General features: G+C 42.2%; 1 protein-coding gene across 3 annotated transcripts in view; it reads right to left on the bottom strand.

Annotated features, from left to right (window-relative positions):
* DEF8 (differentially expressed in FDCP 8 homolog) overlaps nucleotides 1-21,867 on the bottom strand; it is a 1,140,218-nt gene that overhangs the window by 459,161 nt on the left and 659,190 nt on the right. For all 3 annotated transcript variants that reach the window (XM_044081732.1, XM_044081731.1, XM_044081734.1), the window contains one exon: nucleotides 9,225-9,352. In XM_044081732.1, coding sequence (XP_043937667.1) covers nucleotides 9,225-9,352 — 128 coding nt within the window. The remainder of the gene's footprint in view (nucleotides 1-9,224; nucleotides 9,353-21,867) is intronic.

Genomic DNA, 21,867 nt, shown 5'->3' with positions numbered 1-21,867 from the left:
TGTGCAAAGAGTACCATTTGTATTCAAAAATCAAGGTCTTATAGCCGAAACAACAAACAATCTCAAAAAACAAATACAGGTATGAATGGAGGAAAAAAAAAAAAATATATATATATATATATATATATATATATATACGCGCACACAAACACACGCATATAATTGACAAGAACCAGAGAACTGCCCAAGATGTCTTATTTTAAGCACCGATTTTAGACTGTAAACACCAGTAAAACTTTGTACATAGTCTGCTTTTACTTGTAATCTGGTAATATTCTCTTCTCTGTAAATTCAAGCAAAGTCACATCCCCTTACATTTACGCTAAGTTTCTGTTACAATTGCACTTTCTATTAAAATAAAATAAACACAGCAAACACTTGTATGATATATACAAGAGACATTGAACAATTTTATGGACATTTGGGGAGGGGGGTTATTATAATTTCAACTAGGCCAAATTTTGTTTAAAATTAATTTAGTTTGAAGCATGTGCTATATTATAAAAAAAAACAAAGACCCTCAAATAAAAAAGGTATAACTGATAGATAAAAAAGGTATAAGACCATAATCTAATTGCACTCAGTGTAAGCGCATATCTAATGACTGATTATTCACTCTAATACTAACTGAGATATGTTTGTAAATAACCGCTACTTGTAACACTAAACATACTATACATCTGGTCAGATGTATTCATTGTACGGAGTTCTATGTGAGGAAATAAATTTCCTATTACAAGGAAAGGCTCAGTGAACATGTTTCTGAAATGAAAAGTAGACAGTATGTACAAACATGTTTCAGTAATGGAAAAGAAATGTGAAGTTTAATTTAATGTTTTAAAACTGTTAAAAGTAAATGTAAGGGGTAGAGACTTCCTTACATTTACAAAGGAGAATTCTACAAAACTAAAGACTAGTCAACCATGTTTAAATAGTGCTTACAGTCTAAAAGCAGTGATTAAATTAAGACCTCTTAGTTAGGAGATTCCAATGCTCAATATATGTATATGCACATTTATACCCATATTTATATGTTTGTTGTCTTATAACATGTACTTTTTAGATCATATTATGTTTTATGTCATATGACACTGATTTTTGGATAAAAGTACTGCCTTTATTGGGGTTTTCTTCATATACCTGAAAAAGCACTGTGTGAAAACTTTATTATTTCTACAATAAAATTATTTATTCCTTAGACTTCTTTGAGCAGGTTTTCTTTTGTTTGCATTACTTTGAACTTACCAGCTCAGAATTTGTCTGTTTTGAGCTACCAGGTCTAGTTTGACTATTTAGGTTTACTGTAAGGCCAAAAAAAAACAATACTGACAGCCACTAATTTGGTGATCAATCTAGCATGCTAAAGGTCTAGTTTTATAAAATGTCAATACTCAAACACAGTGTAGGCATTTCTGTAATATCAGACTTTCGTGCTTACATCCCAAGACAGCAACTCTCGTAAGATAGCTACATCAGCACTTTGCCCAGAAGTGGTATTTCTGCATTCTCAAGACTCTCCACAATCTTTAAACTGCACTTCTTTTAGGTTTATAGGAAAGTACTAGGATAGCTGCCTTTTCAGGCCATTTTAAGAGTAGCCAATTTCCTGTTTTATGCTTGAAATAAACTATCCAATTAGGTTATACTAGATTGGCCTTACCCATCCCATGGTCAATAATTCTATATTACCCCTAATAAGAATAACTGGGATCATACTATAGAACACTTGAGGGGATCCATGGACAGGATAAAGCATTTAGGAGATGCAGATGACCATTAATAATACAGGGGGGCAGTTGTGCTGTAAAGTTTCTGTTCCCCATTAATAGAGCTAAGTTGCACTTGAATACTCGAGATAAACCTGCCCCCAAACCATTCTGTTGATATTTAGGAAGATGTTTAGATCTCTAGACCAAATATTTATGATTACATTTGACTTGCTGACGTGCAGTAAATCCATCAGTAATGGGTTGGAGGATGTCTTGTATGCCAGACACGGGTCACCTCTTAGCAATCTAAGATATAGAGTAAAGTGACAGGGCTTTGAGTTGGTCCATGTAAGACATGTTGTTTAGGTCTTGTATCCTTTAAGTAAGGTATCTCTGTGGGTGTTCCAGTTTTTGCATGTGTCTGGGCAAATACATGTCAAAGGGAGCATCACATTCACTGACTGGCCTAATGAGGGCTGAGTAAAGTGGGACAATGAAGACCCTATATCTCAACATAACCCCTTTGTTTATAAGCTGGGAAATATAGGACTTGCTTACAACAATGGACTCATGTTACACTGTCATGCAGACAACAGATTTCTGCACTTACTGTATAATTCTTCCCATAAATGTCAGTTTCTACAATCTGTACTTCTCAGTCTTAAATATTCTTCTTATGGTGCATTTTCTTTATTAATGTTGTTTTGAGTTAATGCAGCTTAGATAAAAATGCATAACTATGCCAACCACCACAATATGTCTACATTCACTATTTCTGTTTAATGCATAATTTCTTTTTTTTAATGCTGCATAATTTCATTCTTGATTACCTACTTTTGCTCAAGTCCTTTACAATTTGTCTTTCAAACATATCACCTTCTTCTATCATTCTGTCTGTCGGTTTTAATCTCAATACAAATATCTTCTCCTCCATCCTACTTTCATATGTTCAAAGTTCTACACTTTAGTTACTAATAAAGCTCGGCTAGCTGACTTATTTTCTCTTTCCATTATCTCTGCTACTTCCAAATAAAATTCATTTTCTTTCATCTTTTCACTCAAATATTTGTCAAAAAGAATCCCCTCATCTACTCATACCCTCTCCTATACTCTTGTCCATTTCTGTACATGACTCTACTTTATTTCCATACCCACTGTATTCTTTGTGTTTTTATCTTAGACTGAGTCACATCTTGTTGCTCACAGAATACTTCCTGTGTCAAGGAACTTTGCTCATCTGTATGTATAGCTGACAATTTAACACTTTCACAACACTACATCCACCTTTATGTTATACTGAGATGGAACCATAGTTAAACACATCTACCCAAGTGTCTCTTGTAGTGATAACAGGCATATTCCCTCAAAACATGTCATACCACAGAAAGTACAGTTGTGTACACTTACCATAAATGTAGATGTTCGAGTGTATTCACTGTTGCAGTCATTACATTTGGGTTATCTGCTTGCAGCTTGCCCTCAGTCGGCCTGATTAACAAAGTCTTGGGTCCTGCGTCAGTTGCTGTCCCTTCTTCCATGACGTCAGGTCATCAGGGGTATAAAACATGCAGCAGATGCCATTACATCAGTTTTTCTTGCCCCAGATGTTAGATGCACCCTAATGGGAAGCAATTAAACATAAAAGCACAAAGATATACCTCCAACAAAAAAGCAAATAGACCAAAAAGGTTTTTAAGAATAGTACAGGAAAATAGAGGTATAGCCAAAAGAGGTTAGGGGGCTGGAGGGAGGGTAACCAAGACTGTAACAGTGAATACACTGAACATCGACATTTATGTACAGCTGTACTATGTTCTTCGTGTTTCACTGTTGCAGTCATTACATTTGGGTAGATTCCCAAAGTTATGGTTGGAAGGAGGAATTTAGATAGCGTTAAGGCCAGCTATAAGGCCCTGCAAGACTACAGTGGCAAAGTCAGCTCTGGAGTTAGAGAAAATTGGCAAATGATAATGCTTGGTGAAAGTATGTACAGAACTCCAGGTAGCAGCTTCTAGGATGTCCCTGGTAGGGACGCCTCTAAGAAAGGCTGTAGAGGTAGATGCAGCCCTGGTGGAGTGAGGTCTGGATCCCCTGGGGGTTTTCCATGGTGCTTATAGCAGAAATGAATGCAATGGCTTATTCATTTAGAAATGGTTTGCTTTGAAATAGCCTTCCCCTCTGCCCCTGCAGCAAATGCCACCAGCAGTTGTTCAGATTTCCTTTAAGGTTTATTCCTGTCCAAGTAGAATCTAAGTTGTCTGTGCACATCTAAGGAATGCAGTATCCATTCTCCTTTATTTTGTGGATTGGGAAAAGAAGGCTGGCAAATGAGTGGACAGATTAAGAGCCACACTGGATACCACCTTGGGCATGAAGGATGGATTGGTTCTGAGGGACACCTTGTCCGCATGAAAGATATTGAAAGGCTCCACTGCCATAAGGGCCTGTAATTCAGATACCCTTCTAGCTGAAGTGATTGCTAAAAGGAAAGCTGTTTTCCAAGAAATAAATTTTAAGTCTGCAGTAGCAACTGGCTCGAAAGGAGGTAGAGTGAGTTTCTCCAAGACAAAGTTAAGGTCCCAGGCTGGGGTTGGAGCTCTCCTGGGTGGTCTCAAATTGTTGGCCCCTCTGAGGAACTGCTTGAGCAGTGGATGAGACAAGAGGGGAGGTTCTGTGTTATAATGAGCTGAAATGACTGAGGCGTGGATTTTAATGGAGGAAAAAGACAGGCTCTTGTGAAGCATCTCAGTTAAGTATTGTAAAATCTGAGGTAAATTGGGCGCTGCTATGCTCATCCCTTGCAACTGGTTCCAGGCACAGAATCTTTTCCATTTTTCAGCATAAGATTTTCTAGTACTAGGCCTCCTTGCCTCTAAAATCATATAGGTTCATAGGTAGGTACTAGGATATTGGCCCTAGGGCCTATAAGCCTAGTCGAACAGTACCGTGACTTTTGCCACCCAAGAAAATTATTTTCCTGTGCCCCTGTCAAGCAGAGCCACAGAAGTGATCCCTGGGGTAAATTTCCTATCTCCCATCCAATCATCAAGATTTTTCTTGAAGAGTGCTAATGAGGAGCTTTGTTTGATATAGATAGGTAGTTTGATATAGATAGGTAGTTTGTTCCAGAGTATGGGAAGTCTCTGAGACAGGAATCTATCCCTCCAGCATGTTCTGTTTATTGTGGTGACAAGGTGTAGGTTCCTAGAGCGGGTAGCTTGGAAGGATTGGGATTTCCTTACATGGAGCATGTCCAACAGCTCTGGGTTTGACATAGCTTTGTATGTTAGGCAGAGATCGCCTCTGAGTAGGCGATATCCATCACAGGTTTGCTGAGGAATGGTAAAGGAGAGATTAAATAAGGTTCAGTGTTGGAAGCTGAGGGTGCAGAATCTGGTTCTCCTGCTGAGACAGCAGGGAAGGAGTCTGAGGCAGGTGCCATGGAGATAACAGTGACACACTGTGCAGGAGGGGGTACAGTGTTGGCGCGGCTAGTCTGGAGCAATCAAAATCTTCCTTGGTTTGTCCTGTTTGATTTTTAGTAGTACTTTGCAGAGCAGAGGCAGAGGGGGGAAGGCATAGACTGATAGGTTTTTCCAGCTGAAGGACAGAGTATCCACTTTCCAGGCTTGTTTGTGGGGAGTCCTTGTGCAAAATTTGTCCAATTGATAGTTCTGGGGAGAGGCAAACAGGTCTATATCTGGGCTCCCCCATTTGCTTGTCAACATGTTGAAAATCCTTGGTTCCAGTTTCCATTTGTGTGGGTCCATGAGGTTTCTGCTTAGTCTGTCTGCCAGTGTATTTAATTTTCTTGGCAGGAATTAAGCTTGTAGGTGCAATTGGTAGCTCAAGGCTGTGTTCTACAATGCCATGGCTAGTCTGCAGAGGGGGTAAGAATGTGTACCCCCACCTGCTTGTTTATGCATCACATAACAGTTATGTTGTCCATCTTTACCATTAGTTGTTCTGGAAGAATGTGGTTCTTGAAGGTTGTCAGAGCATTCTGTACAGCTAACATTTTTTTTTTGATTAATATGCAGGTGCATTTGACTTGAGTTCCATTTGCCCTGAATGCACTTCCTTGCCAGGTGAGCCCCCCATGCATAGTCTGATGCATCTGTTAGGGTTTGGACAGCAGGGGGTGGTGTGAAAGGTAGTCCCTTGTTTTGGTGGTAGGCCTCTGCCCACCAAAGGAACTCTAGGCATAGGCAAGGTATGACAGGAATCATTGTTTCTAGGACTTGAGAAAGTTGACACCATAGGCTTTTTAGATACCACTGTAGTTTCCTCATATGCAGTCTTGCATATGGAATTAGAAGAATGCAGGAGGCCATTAACCCCAAGGCCTGCAGTATTTGTCTTGCAGATAGCAGGGTTTTTGTGGCCACTTGTTTGAAGTAGGTTGTCAAATGAATTTGGTTTTCTGGCATGAGGTAAGCCATCTGGGAAGTTGTATTCAAGCTTGCCCCCAGGAATATAATTTGTTGACAGGGTACCAGGTGTGATTTCTTTTCATTTATGGTGTACCCCAGACAAGTTAGCACCCTTTTTACAAAGGCCAGATGATTCAAAAGAATGTCCTGGCTTTCTGCCTGAATTAGACAATCGTCCAGGTATGGGTATATTTGAATATTTCTTTGCCTGCAAAATGCAATAACTGGAGCTAGGCACTTTGTGAATACCCTGGGCACAGTAGATAAGCCAAAGGGTAGTGCAGAGAGCTGATAGTGCATGTAGCCTGTTTGGAAACGTAGGTATCTTCTGCAAGATTCCCTGATTGGGATGTGCAGGTATGCTTCTTTTAAATCTAGTGTTGCCAACCAGGCATCTTTGCCTAGCATAGGAAGTAATTGGTGAAGAGTCAGCATCTTGACTTTTGGAATCCCCAAAAAGGTGTTTAGAGTAGACAGGTCCAGGAGAGGACGCCATGAATTATCTTTTCTGGGTACCAGGAAAAGTCTCAAGTAGAAACCTCGTTCCTTTTCCTCTTCTGGTACCAGCTGAATAGCCCCCATGCTTAAGAGAGAAAGTACTTGTTTTTGGGCCTCTGTCCACTGATTTGGGGGTAGGTCCAGCCACCCACTTGGTGTTAGCAATGTGTGGAAGTGAAATCTGTATCCCTGAGACACTATATTTAAAACCCATTTGTCCTGGGTAATGAGTTCCCAATTCTTTGCATGAAGAGCAATCTTTCCCCCCAAAAGGGCAGTCAATTGATAAGTGCTTGGAAATATTAAAAGGAAGTCATTGAGACAGTTTACCATAGGGGGAAGTCTTATTATTCCCAGACTTGGAAGTGGAGGCCCCCCCACTGCTTAGTTCTGTGAGTCCCCTGGGACTAAAACCTGGGGTTTTTGCTTGTGTCTGGGTTTGGCTTGAGAAGACCTGGAAGGGGCTGGAAAGGACTAATTCTTAGAGGGACGGTGCCCACTAAATCTAGGAGGCTGAACTTGTAAAAAATCTTTTAACAGTTTGCATAGATTTAGTTTTATCTTCCATCTTTTTAAGAACTTCCTCAGCCTTGTTGCCAAACAGGCGATCCTGATTTAAAGGAGCATCCAACAATTTAGCCTCAACATGATCAGGCAAAGATTGCTCCTTAAGCCAAGCATGCCTTCTGAGCACAGACCCAGTAACAGCAGCCCTGCAAGGTGCCTCTAATGAATCAAAACCACATTGCAAAGTATGTTTTCCAACTTGTTCGGCAGAATGCATTAAATCCTGTAATTCTTTATTTTCCACACAGTCAGGAATCAACATAATTTTCTGTTTAAGCAGTCCATTAACATACTGCTGATATTTTAACACATGAAACTGGCAGTTTAAAGCCCTAATGGCCAAGGTTGCAGAAGTGTAAACCTTCTTACTCCATCTATCCAGCACCCTGGAGTCTCTATCAGAAGGGGTAGGATTTTTAAAAGTAGAAGCCTTAATGCCCTTGGGCCCCTGTGAAATAGTCTCTGGATCTGAAATAGGATTTTTGAAAAGGAACTTGTGGGACTCAGGGACCCTGTACGATCTGTCAGGTTTTCTGGGAGCAGAAGGCAAGGAATCAGGGGCCAAACTAGATTCCGAGAAAGCATCATCAACTATGTCTAGTACCGGAGAAATAGCTAAAGGCCTATGCTGAGGTAGGAGAAGGAAATCTCTTTTCTGAATCAGAAAAATCCTGGCTTTCCCAGTGGAAATGCTCTCTTTATTGTATGTAAGGTTTCTCCAAAAGAAAAATCCTTAGGAGGTTAAGCAGAGGGAATAGAGTCCTCTGCATCAGAATCCTCATAAGTAGGTAAGGGCAAATAAAGATCATCAAAGAGTCAGAAAAAACAGAATCCTAATCAGAAAATTCATAATCAACCTCAGTCCTAGGCCTCTTAGAAGAGGGGGGGGGGGGGGGGCTACCCCTGATTAGAGTTATTAGATCTTCAGCTATTCTTATCATTTGTTTTTTAGGCATAGAGGCCTAAGCATGTGGCCTGGGAGTCGTTTTTTTAGACATGGATCGAGATTTAGGCCTAAGTAATGAAGGAGGCGTCGATTTAATATGCAAGTCCGTAGGCCTGAATACACCCTCAGAAGCCGGTGCCTGCACAGCGGCTCCAGACCCATCCAAGGTAGAGACATTCACGGGTTCCATAGTTGAAGCATCTCGCTGCATACCGGACTCCAAATGGGTCTCAGAAGAAGCCTGCGAATCAGAAGTAGCGGGTATCAGGGGCTGCAAAAGCGCCTCACTGAGTACCGGCGAACTGGCAACTGACTTAGGAGAAGCATCGTCTGCAGTTTTGAACCTCGGCGGCCTGTCTCTGTCTTTATCTTTGCGTTTTTTCAGAATCCTGGTAGTCGGATGGCTAACTGACATTTCTGGATAATTAAACCGAGAACCAAAATATTTAGAGGCAAAAATATACCGACGATGGACAGTGCACTGATTAAATAAAGCACAAAACTGACAGCAAGGTACATCGTGGTCAGGGCCTAGGCAAGGAATACAGTACGAATGAAAATCTTTATGAGGTATTTGCTTTCCACAAGTAATGCAATTATTAACTTTTACTGACATCGGTAAGGAGGAAGAAAAAGTTTCCCCAACGGGGTACTTAGCTTTAGTTGAAGACTTCGGTTCTGAAACTCGAAAACGAAAATTTCAGGAGTCGGCCGACTGGCACTTGCGAACTGCTTCTGCTTCGGGCACCGCACAGCAAGAAAGACTGATGTAATGGCGTTGGCTGCATGTTTTATACCCTTGATGGCCTGACGTCATGGAAGAAGGCACAGCAACCGACGCAGGACCCAAGACTTTGTTAATCAGGCCAACTGAGGGCAACTTGCAAGCAGATAACCCAAATGTAATGACTGCAACAGTGAAACACAAAGAACATCAGACACGTTTTGTCAACCTCTCCTTCCCAGTGTTAATGTTACCTTGTTTCAATGAAGTAAAGACAAAGAAATGAGCTATGCGTTGCTAAAATAACTGCAGTGTTTAACATCGCAACTCACAAATTTCTGACTTACCTTTCTGGGCTCAATATCCCAATTATGGATAACACGAGCAGGGATAACAGCAGTATCATTCCAGTGGCAGTTACTGCAGTAATACTGGCCTGTGTAGTCACACTGTCTGGCTTCACTTGGAATTCCTCCTATCAGTGGAAAATAGGGATAAAAATACACAAGTACCATCAAGATACACTCATACAGAATTTTAATATAATTCCAAAGTAATTTCAGATTAATCATTAATTCTTAGCTGTAATTTGTAGGCTAACTTTAACAAGTAAAATTCTCAATTCTGTATAGCCATAGTCAGCATCAATTCGGAAAAAAAAAAATCACAAAACAAAAAAAATCTGCACTGCACATACATTTCAAGGTAACAAAAATATTTTCCCCCATCTTCTACCAACAAAAAATACAGCTAATGCAATACACTTCATATCTAAAAGAATATGCAAAAACTGTAAAAAAATAAACTATTAATCCCTTACAAGATTGTTTTTCAAGAAATCAATACAAACAGAAAAAAAATATTCTGACTTAGATTACTTAATTCAATGGGCCAAACAAACTAACAAAAATAAAGAAAAAAAATCTAAATATGTTCCATATTATTTTAGCAGTTTTAAAACCTAACATTTTGAGGCAGGTGTCTTAGCTAGCAGACCAAGGCAAAGATATGTGCAACACCAGATTACCAAAATATCAAACATCTTGGAGCTGAAGGTGGTGGATGACTGAGCAGTACATTAACTAGGGCTCTCTCAGTGTGAAAACAGAGGAATTGTTAAAAAAATAAATAAATAAATAAAAGTTATACACTGGGGAAATCCAGTTAGCAGACACAGCGCCTGGATACCAAAAATAAACAAATAAATAAATTCAAAGAGTTGATATCACGGATGGGAAGAATTTCACACCTCCCTTACTCAACTCCCCACCCTAATCCTTAGATCGAGTTTGCTTCATGCTGACCACTTTCAAAAAAGTTTACCTACCAAGGATGATGCAGGACTCTAAAAATAAGGAACAACCTCCACTGTCTGGTCACCACAAAAAGGGGAAGTTCACCATAACAATCAAGGGGGGGGGGGGTTTGAACCAGATGGAGGCAGACAACATAAATCTATTGTTATTGTGAGTATTCAACTTTCATCTTAGATGTTGTCTACTCTGTCTGGCTTCAACCTATGGGATAGATTCACCAGCCATGAAAAATTCCTCAGGAGGAACTAGAAGAATATTTAGCAACACAGTGAAGCCAAAGGAGGCAGTGGATCTAGACTGAATAGCCATCTTATAATGCAACACAAAAGTGTGGTGACCCATCCAAGTAGCAGCTGCACAAATATCATCCATTGATACTCTAGAAAAGAAAGCTATAGAAGTAGTGATACCCTTGGCAAATGATGCTTAAGCTTGTGTGGAAGATTCTTGCCTTTTGAAGAATATGCAAACAAAATACAATCTGACAGCCACTTGGACAAAGTCACTTTAGACAAAGGTGAGCCCAGCCTGGATTTTGTAAAGGAGACAAATAAGTGACTGGAATTTCTGAAAGCTTTGGCATGGTCCAAATAAAATCTTAATTGTCTATATACATCTAAACAATGCAAAACGTATTCACCTTTATTGGAGAAATCGGGGAAAAAAACAGAGGAAGATGACTAGAACTGTTATTCTGGGAAGCCACCTTTGTCAGAAAAAAAGGCTTGTATGGAACACTAAATAAGGAAGTGAAGAATCAAAAGCTTGCAACTCCAAAACCCTGCTAGCAGATGCAATCACCACCAAAAACAAAGTTTTCCAAGACAAGAACTTGAAGTCAGAAGTAGCTAACGGTTCAAATGGAGGGCATGCAAGGACCTGCAAAACAAAAGGTAAATTTCAGGGAGGAAATGGATCCTGAACTGGGGGAGAGAGCAAAATGTTACCCTTGAGGAATACCTTGGAAATCTTGAGAGAAGCCAGAAGTACATTATCCCTGTCAACATGATCGTTAAGTTTGCGACTAATTGCACTTTTAGTTGTAGAAAAACTGGAATCTGACTGAAACAACTCAGTGAGAAAATCCAAAACGGATTCCAAAGGAGCAGAAAAAGGGTTGAGTCTCCGAGATTCTGCCCATAGGACAAACCTTCTCCATTTACACTTTTCTAGTAAGACTTTTTATGAGGTGAAGACAATATGTGAACAACAGCCTGTGAAAGTTTGGGATTTCTGGCCATCAAGGAAACTGCAGAAACCATGCATTTAACTTGAAAGACTGAGGGCTGGGAGAATTCAGACCAGGTGGATGAGAAATGAGATCTGTAATGAGATCCAGTACCCAAGGGAAGAACTTCAAAAGAGGCCAAAGGAAGGGAAACTACGACTGATGAGGACAAAAGGGGGCTATGAGGATCAATGTAATTCTGCAGCAGGCTGCCTTCTGAAGAAACTTTACCATCCAAGAAGCCCCAAGGGCCAAGAAAATACCACAGCATCCCTTAGTGACTGTCCTGAATGGTGAACTAAGGTGTAATAGCTACTGCAATTCTTTTGGATTGGGAGGAAAACAGGTCACAACACGAAGTGCCCCAGCACCAAAAAAATCCAAGCTGCAACCCTTCCATTTAGGAAACACTTGTGAGGCAAAAGAATGTTCCTGTTGAGGCTGTCGGCCAGAATGTTGTATTTCCCCGGGATGTGTGTTGACACCAGAAATCATGGAGAAGAATTCACCCACTGCCAAACCCTCATGGCCTGTAGACAACCCCCCCCCCCCCACATGCTAAGATAACAGACATATAGTCCTTCTGTACTGCAATCAAATCTCTGGGAAGGGCATTCTGAAAAGCCTGCAAAGCAAGAAGGACCACTCTCATCTCCAGAACACTGATGTGAATGTGGGCCTCCGCAGACAACCAGGACCCTTGAATTATCTTCCCTTTGAAATGTCCCCCCTCCAGGAGGGAGCCCTCTGAAGTGACTGTGGCCAAGGTTGGTGGAAGAACAAACGGTTTCCCATTGGTTACTAAAAGAAGACCATCGAATTTGGTTGCAACATACCTCCAACAGATGTACTGGAAAATCCATTGGATGGGTTAGGAAATACCACTGTACAGCCAGAGTCCATTACAGAGCCCTCATATGATATCTGACTAATGGAACCAACCCTCTGGATGTTGCCATATGACCTAGAAGTTTCATAACTGTGCTGGAGACTTTGAAGAGACCTAAGTACAAAAGCTGAACACTCTGGAACTTGGAAGCCTGGTGATTTGACTGACTATATCCAAGAGACAACCTATGAATTCTAATAACTGAACAGGCTGAAGGCTCACCTTTGAGTAACTGACTGCAATGCCTAAGTGATTGCACAGTTGGATTAATGTATCCCTGACTGTGATCAAAGACACCATAGTAGGTGCGGTGAGGAGCCAATCATCCACGTATGGAAAGACCTGGAATCCCTGCAACTGGAGCCAGGCTGTGACCACTGCCATGCACATGGTAAACACCTGCGGGGGGGGGGGAGCTGTGGTGAGATCAAATGTCAGGGTCCTAAACTGCTAATGATTGGCCCCCAGCCAGAAATGCAGGAACCTCCTGGTGTACATGTCTATCCTGATATGTATCCTTGAGATCTATTGAGTACATCCAATCATCCTTCCTCAGAAGAGGCTAGATGGACTACAATGTCACCAACTGAAACTTGGTCTTTTTCACAAACTGATTCAGTTTGCTTAAATCTAAAATTGGCCTGAGGTACTAAAAAGAATCTGGAATAGACCCCGGATCCTTGCTGGTCTGGTGGAACCTCTTGGATGGCTAAGTTTGCAAGCAGTTTATGAATATCTACAGTTGCATGCAGCCTCTGACAGAGCTGGAATGTCTGGAAGATACTTTTGATGGTTTGGCACGTCTGAAAGGGGAATGTTGTAAACTCTGGATACGACTAACACCCATGCATCAGAGCTGATGGCCTCCAAGCTTTTAGGTGAACAGCTAAATGACCCTAGACTACCTCCAGAGTAGGACAGTTGGGCAACCCTCCAGGATTGCTGAAAAGGCCCACTGGAGAACGCCCTGTAGAAACCTTGATTCTGAAGGACCGCCCCACCACCACATGTGTGGTGTCTATTTTGACCCCTCCATCCTCAGGAGAAACCCTCTGAAAGAGTGTCCGGAGAAGACTGCTGTGGCTTCCTGAAAAAGTAAAGCTTAACCCCCCCCTTCTTATTCCTTGAAAAGGTCCATTGAGGGATGGCAAAGCATACTCCAACAGCGGAAAGAGTCTTTCCATCTTGCTCACTCAGTCACTCATCATTAGAGAATCCTTAACTTTCGATTCAAACAACAAACAGCCATCAAAAGGGGCACTGGCAAAGGTTGCCTTGAAGCAATCTGCAAAGTTACATAAATGTATCAAAGCATGGATCATATGGTAATCAAAGCACTAGCCACTAAGGATGCTACATCAGCCACATTTGAAATCAGCCTCATGGAAACAATGGCCATGGAAAGCAAGGTGAACAACTGAGTTTCCAGTATCTTCAGAGTCTCTGGAGATTGCTGCATCTTGACATTCCTTGACACTTCAAACATAATTATCTATCACATTTGATATAACTTCAACATAACTTAAGAGCTCTCAGAGTAAAAGTGGCTGAGGCATAGGTCCACTTTGGTAAACAATCCAAAACCAGAGACACTCTGCTCAGGAACTGGACAGAGGAGCTCTCCTCAGAAATCTCCTTCTTAGTGGCAGCCACTTCTACAATAACACTGATGGCTGGACCCTTACTCCAATGTGGCCGGTTCTTGGGGGGGAGGGGTGAGAATCCTATCTGACTTTTTGAGTAGAGGCTCCATCACATAAGGTTCCTTCTATGCCTTCTGAGACACTAGGTCTACAAGAATGTCCAGAGGGGGACCAACTAAGACATCGATGGTCCTACGCCAAAGGCCTCCAAGAATACTGACTCCTCCGAAGAGGGGGCTTCGGTGGTCCAGCCTCCACACTGATGAAGCACCTCCAATAAGTCACCAAACGAGGTGTTACCATGCAGAGTCTAAGGAGAACCATTGCCTACCTCGAGGTTGGTATCCACCATGACAGACTCCTCCAGGTAGTCAAGATGTTTCCTCTTACACTTCCTCTTCCCTGAAACCTCCCACTCTAGTGAAGCTGGGGGGGGGGGGCAGAACGACCCACCAATGCACACTGTCCAGGAGCAGACTGATGACTGATTTCAGGCCCAGATGAGAATGGAGAAGGGACACCAGCTGAAGAAGCCCGACCCATCTCCTGAAAAGAGAACATCCTCACTGCAACACTGAAGGCCAAGGAGGAAGCTAGCCTCTTGGAGCAGAGGGTCACAGCACCTGACGGTACCAAAGACAGCCCCAATCCCACACACAGCCCTGACACTGAGACTGGAGCCAAGCTGTCCAAAGCAGAAGTCCTGAGTAGAAGAGATGATCCTGAAGTAGGGGTCATTGACCCAGACCTGGAAACTCCAACTTCGATACCACGGCTCTTAGGTCCCAATGGCCCCGAAAAAGTCAGAGTAGACGTGACCAAGTAATGAGTCAGAGCCAAAGACTACCAAGCTGTTGGATCTGACCTGGAGGATGGGAATGTAGCTGCACCAAAAGACCTTGGATCTGAAGGGGCAGAGGTAGGAAGACAAAAAGATGACGCTAAGGGTTCTGGTACTTGTTCCAGACCCGAAGGGAGAAGGCCTAACTGCATCGGCATCTGTAAAAAAAAGGAGCTCATTAGCTGCTCCAAATCATAAGTTTTAATACACCCACAGACCTCAATGACTGCACAGATGACACCACCGATGGGGGCTTGGAGAACTGTTTGAAGAATGACAAACCTGCCTACTGGATTATAGCTGGAGAGGCTTGAAACCAGGGTGGGGAAGGGAAAGACTCTGACAACAGCTCAGGTGGAGTGGCAGGAGCGATTGGAGAAGCTGTCCTACCAGAAAGGCTCCCTCTAAGCAGAAAGGGACTAGGGGAAAGCTTGGAGCTGGAGCCTTGCTGGTTGTCAGCACCAATGGAGATTGGCTCCAAGGGATCAGAGCCAATGTCTGTGATGGGGCAGTCAGGATTCAAAAGTCATAGGATCTTCAGGTCTTAACCAGAAGAGGAAGGGCCGGGGACAAAAGAAGACAAGGATCCCTTCTGAAAGACCTGGAGTCCCACAGGTGGTGCTTCTGGGACCCAGCATTTAGAACAGAAGGAGAAGCCACAGAAAGAACAGAAGAGTCACCACAGGGGAGAAAGTCCACTGAGGACCAACTTGGCCCTATTTTCATTGATGGGCCTGGACCCAAACCCTTCACAGACAGTGCGTCTAGAGTCCAGGTGTGATGATCCCAGACAATAAACACATTTAAGATGTGTGTCCATCAAATGCAACTTATGCCTACAGGCCACACACTTCTTAAAGCCCTTACTCATACCTAAACAAAAAAGCATCTAAAACGACAAAAACTTACTGACCAATATTCCTATCCCAACAACAGCAATAACAGGAAGACTTAACACACATTTAGCTAAGATTAAGTCTAAGTAAAAACCAAGCTAATCAGAAGGCAGGAAGCCCTAATGGACAACAAAGATGGTTAACAAAACAACAGTCAACAAACTTACTTGCCTATTTATCTAACATACAGAAAAACTAAACTGACTGTATAACCAGGTTAGGGGAAGTATATTTCTTACACCAAAAACACTACACTAGGTTACCTACAAAGGATATACCAAGGGGAGCCAAGATCAAGCTACTGACCGGAATGCTGCCAAACTAGATCTAGGCATTAAGGTGAGGAGCAGGGAGATGTAGTTAAAGGAGGTGGAGCCAAGCAAGTTTGAAATCTGATGGAATTGGCCAGTGTCAGAATCGAAGACCCACAGGTTGGAGCCAGACAGAGAAGACAATATCAGAAAAAAATGAAAAGACCAATGGTTAGACCACAGCTGAAGATAAAAATGGAATAATCCACGTCAGGAAATAAATCACTTGCAGCTTCACAGTAGTGCCCTTTATAAAACCAAAAGTTGTAACTGAGATGTAGTAGTCAAGGTACGAAACGGTTCACTTGCAGTTTCACACCACTTTATTAAACAAGAGTAAGTGCTTTCGCGATCTAAGTCAGCTGATCGCTTCTTCAGACTCATAAAAACAGTTAAAACATTGGTATTTAAAATATGGTTCAACCAATGAAAACACATATAGAACTATGACATAGACTAATTAAAATTGCATACATCAGTACATTAATTTGCCTTATATTCTGCATAAGATGAAATAAAATATACATATAACAGACACATTTTATGTAATAATCCATATTACTTAATGTTTTAGTGGTCTGGATTTTAAAAAAGGTTTCAAGGAAACAGCATTATTCAATCCAGGAGACCTATCTGCCTGAAGTAGTAAAATCCATCTTTGTTCTGCTTCCTCGACCTTATTCCTTATATCACCTCCCCTCTTACTTTTATTTATTATTTCTAAAACCATGAAATTAAAAATATGTTTCCTATCTTCTTTTTCCACATGTTTTGCTAAAGCACTTGTGTCTTTTTTATTCCTTATATCTCTAAGGTGTTCAAGGATACGTTCCTTTAGACACCTATTGGTTTTGCCTATATAAAAGGCATGACAGACAGTGCAGAAGCTGAAATAAACCAAATTTTGTGTTCTGCAGTCAGCATAAAAATCTATATCAATTATAAATCCTAGTGTAGGATGTTTATATGTAGATTTATTATATAAATAGTCACATGCTGTACAATTTCTGCAAGGAAAAGTCCCCTGCCTATCAGATAGGATCATTCTTTCATTGTTTCTGGATTTATAACAGAGTTGCCTTTTTAAGGACCTCTTATTTCTAAAACAAAAGCTGGGTCTATCTTCTAACATTTCTCTCAAGTCAGGATCTGACAAATTTTATTAAGTTAAATAACAACTTTTAGAAAGGCACTGAAAACTAGTTTTGAGAGAACAGATCACCCAATAATGAAGAAAAATAAAAAAAAAATAAGTGCTAAAACTGCAATACGTAAAGTTACAAAATTATTTCCTCTTCCAAAGCTAGTCAATGAATTTTTCAAAAAACTATTTTTTTATATAAATGAATAACCGAATATATGTTGATGGTCTTCTATATTATGGTGGAAAACAGTGTTTACATTTGTAGTAATAATCTAGGTTCAAGTATTACAAGTATGAGTTTCAGCATGATTATCCACAGTTCTAGGACAAATAATGCCCGTGCAAGCGGCCACCAATTTGAAGCTGAAGTTTCAAGGGGCAACACTCTATTTTGCAAACTGTATACATACACGTTTTTTTAATCCGGTGAATAGATAAAGTACTGTAATTTGAACTGCTTGGAAAAATATAACGCATGTTCAGAGGTTTGTGACTGCAGGAGGGCAAAAGTTTTACTAGTGAAATGTTACAAAGTACACATAAGCCACTAGTAGAAAGACTACGTTACAGAAATTATGTGTGTCATAAGGGACTAAGACTTTAAAGTGACAGAACGGTTGCATTGTTAATTTTAACATGGAATGCAAATGAAAACCGAAATGCTAACTATATTAAGAAATGCAGAGTGCAATTTGACATGTTACAGGGCAGATCTGAATCCAAATGAATATAAATTATTAATATGCAGAGAATTTCAATGTGGGCATTCAGCAGAAAATAAGAAACAAAGAAAAATTATATTATTATACTGATAAGAATGTTCTAACTGTGACAAAAGAAGAAAAAAGACAGTAATGAAATATTTGTGGCAGCGAGGGGATACCGGCGGGGAAAGAAGATTACTTTAGCATGCACACATTCTACCACTAAAACTGTAGGTATGCAGCTTAGAATAATGTTGTTGTTTGTCTTTTCGGCTTTTCCCGGTTAGGGGTCGCCACAGCAGAACTCCGGTCCACTAATGATTGGCAGTTGATTTTTATGGTGTCGAGTTGCCTGCCCGATGCCCAACCTTCAGCAAAGGCACGCCCATTTACGCATGTCTTTCGGTGGCTACTCAACCGCGGGGAGATGCAGTTTAGAATAATGTTGTGAGAAATAAAAAGAAGTTATGTATCTACCATAACATTCCATGTTAGTTGTCTTCATCTCGTCTTCTTTCTTGCTGGTTGGGATTGGAGCTGATCCTCGGCTCCGACTCAGCCATCTTCTATAGCTTGAGAGCTGTTTACTGGCTAGAAGCTACCCCTTATCCCATGATGCCTAACACTAGCTACCCATATCTTGTTTGTAACAGCTAACCCCAGACATAGCTAGAGAACCAACCTGTGCAAACAAACAAGTTGAGAATATCTGTCATACTCTCTAATTCAGTAGAGGAAACAAACCAGAGAACACTCAGCCAGTGAAACCAAAACTCCTCTCGATCCAATAGGACAGGGGATGGAGGGTGGGACACAAGAAAGAAGGTGAGATGAAGACAGCTAAACATGGAACGCTATGGTAGGTACATAACTTCTTTATGTTAAGTTGTCTATCTCACCTTCGTTCTTGCTGGTTGGGACAGCGTCCCTAGCACCTACAATGCTGGATGGCTCATTGGAACAGACTCTTCAGAACAGTGGAACCAAAGTCATCTCTGCTCCTAGAGACCATATCTAGTTTGTAATGAGAAATAAAAGTATGAGGATTTGCCCATGTGGCAGCTGCACAAATAGAATCCATGGGCAACCTAGATTGGAAGGCTACAGAGGTGGCCAAAGCCCTAGTAGAATGACCTTTCGGTTTGATAGGCAACTCTGTTTCTCAATTGATAAATGAAGGTAATAATGTGAGACAACCACCTGGATAAGGTCACTTTGGAAACTGGGAGACCTTGTTTGCCTAGAGCATAGGAAAGGAATAGTTGGTCCGACTTCCTTGTATCCTTGGACCTGTGCAAGTAAAAACGCAACTGTCTGTGAACGTCCAATTGGTGAAATTTGTATTCTGCCTTGTTGGTGTGATTAGAGAAAAACACAGGAAGGTCTATAGATTGGTTTAAATTATTTTCTGAGCAGACTTTCGGGTGGAAAGATGGATTAGTCCTCAGTGCAACCCTATCCTTATGAAAAACCAGGTATGGAGGACGAACACATAGTGCCTGAAGTTCAGAGACGCATCTGGCTGATGTAATAGCTACCAGAAAGAGTGTTTTCCAAGATAGAAATTTAATTGAGCAGGATGCTGCAGGTTCAAAGGGGGGCATAACTAAGGAGGTTAGTACCAAATTAAGGTCCCAGGGAGGAGGGGGATCTCTCAGTGGAGGTCTAAGGAGAGTAGTCCCTCTTAGAAAGGCTTTACAGAGCTTATGAGACATAATGTTTGAATTAGACAACCCAACATGAAAGTTAGAAATGGCTGCCAATTGAACCGTGATTGTAGCAGAAGCGGACCTAGAATGAAAGAGTTGTGCTAGGAACTCCAAAATTTTGTGGACTGGGGCTGAAAAGGGATCTATGTTCCTAGCCTCTGCCCAACAAGAAAAACATTTTCATTTACTAGCATAAGTTTTTCTAGTCCTGGACTTGTGAGAGGACACAATAATCTCACCCACGGCCGGGGAAATGCTGGGAAGCCTGGCTAGGGTCAGAAGTGGAGCAACCAAGCTGTGAGCTGGAGTGTTTGGAGGGAATGATGCAACCCGCCTGACTGATGAATCAGTAGGTCTGGAACTGGATCCAGAGTCCAGGGCTGCTCGAGAAGGTAATGATGCAGGAACGGAAATCATATCTGTCGAGGCCAGTAGGGGGCAATGAGGATCATTTTGCAACCCAACGATATAGCTTTCTGGATGAGCTTCGGTATCAGGGGAAATGGAGGGAAGGCATAAAGAAGTTTCTGAGGCCAATCATGGACTACAGCGTCTCTGGGAGACTGACCTGGAAGCAGAAGAAGGGAGAAGTATTTGCTGCATTTGCTGTTGAAGGGGGTGGCAAACAGATCGCAGCAAGGCTGTCCCCATTTGCGGAAGATCAGATCCGCAACTACCTGATTCAGAGACCACTCATGAGGCATGAGAATATCTCTGCTGAGCCTGTCCGCTATGACGTTGGACCTCCTAGGGATGTGCGTCACAATCAGAAATCATTGGGAGGAAATCACCCACTGCCAGAGTCTGAGTGCTTATCGACATAGGGGATAGGACATAGTTCCGCCCTGCTTGTTGATGTACCACACCACTGACATGCTGTCCGTTTGAATTGCAGTGGTCCAAGAAGGAACAGAGTCCTGAAGAGCTTGCAATGCTAGGAGCACGGCTCTCATTTCTAGGACTTTATATGCCTTGGACTGTCCTGCCCTGATAAGGCCCCCCCCCACCCTATCAGGGAGGAGTCTGTGGTCACTGTGGCAACCGGAGGGGGCTGAATGAAGGGTCTGCCCTGAGACACTAGTGGGGAGACCATCCACCAGGAAAGGTGCCTTTTGCATGCTTCTGTAATCATGATCATGTGAGACATGGGCAGCTGTTGGAAAGACCACTGTGTGAACAGAAGCCACTGAAGGATTCTCATGTGAAAGCGGGCCAGAGGGATTAGAAGAATTGCCACTGCCATGGAACCCACAGTTTGAAGGACGAACCTGACTTGGATCCTTTTGCTCTGCATTAGAATTTGTACTTGCTGGCGAATTGTAGACAACCTGTCTGGCGGTAGCCTTGCGGACATGTTCCTTGTGTCTAAGTCTGCTCCTATATAGGTGATAGATTGACAGGGCAGCAAGGCAGATTTTTCGAAGTTCATTGTGATGCCTAACTGGGAGCAGATTGTGATTGTGTAGTCCCTGGCTTGCAGAAGTTGATGCCTGGTAGTAGCAGTGAAGAGCCAGTCATCAAGATATGGAAACACCTGGAATCCTCGACGTCTCAGGTGAGCCGTGACCACTGCCATACATTTGGTGAACACCCTGGGGGCTGTGGTGAGACCAAAGGGCAGAGCTCTGAACTGGTAATGACTGGCTCCCAGCCGGAAGTGAAGGAATCTCCTGGAGCGCCTGTCTATTTTGATGTGATAGTATGCATCCTGAAGATCTGTGCAGCACATCCAATTGTCCAGACCCAGAAAGGGTAGAATGGACTACAGCGTGACCATCCAAAACTTTGTTCTTTGAACAGACTTGTTTAGTCTGCTGACATCCAGAATCGGTCTCCAGTCCCCTGTCTTTTTTGGTACCAAAAAGAACCTTGGGTAAGTTCTGGATCTGTGCTGGTCTGCAGGGACTTCCTAGATGACTCTTTTTTCTAGCAGTTTTGAAACTTCTATAACTGCTTGGTCCCTCAGATTGGGTGGAACATCTGGAAGGGATTTGCTTGAAGGTAGGGGGATTGAGAGAAGGGGATTTTGTAACCTCCAGAAATAACTGACCGCACCCATTTGTCTTGCGTTAATTTTTGCCAGGCTTTTGGGTACAGAGAAATTCTTCCCCCAACTGCCTCCAGTGGCGGGCAGCTGGGCAACCATTCAGGGATGTTGAAAGAACTTCTCAGAGAAACATTCTCTGTTGCCCTGGTTCTGCAGACCCCCATCTGCCACAAGGGCAGCGTCTGTTGTTATTGTTTCCCCCCTCTGCCCCTGGAGGAAAAATTGCTACGTGTGTCAGGTGAGGCTCCCTGGGATTTTCGGA

Source organism: Protopterus annectens, chromosome 8.part1, assembly GCF_019279795.1.
Source record: "Protopterus annectens isolate FY-2018-M chromosome 8.part1, PAN1.0, whole genome shotgun sequence".
Lineage (NCBI taxonomy): Eukaryota > Metazoa > Chordata > Ceratodontiformes > Protopteridae > Protopterus > Protopterus annectens.
Note: the sequence above shows the minus strand (reverse complement) of the source record. Positions and strands in the feature narration are given on the sequence as shown.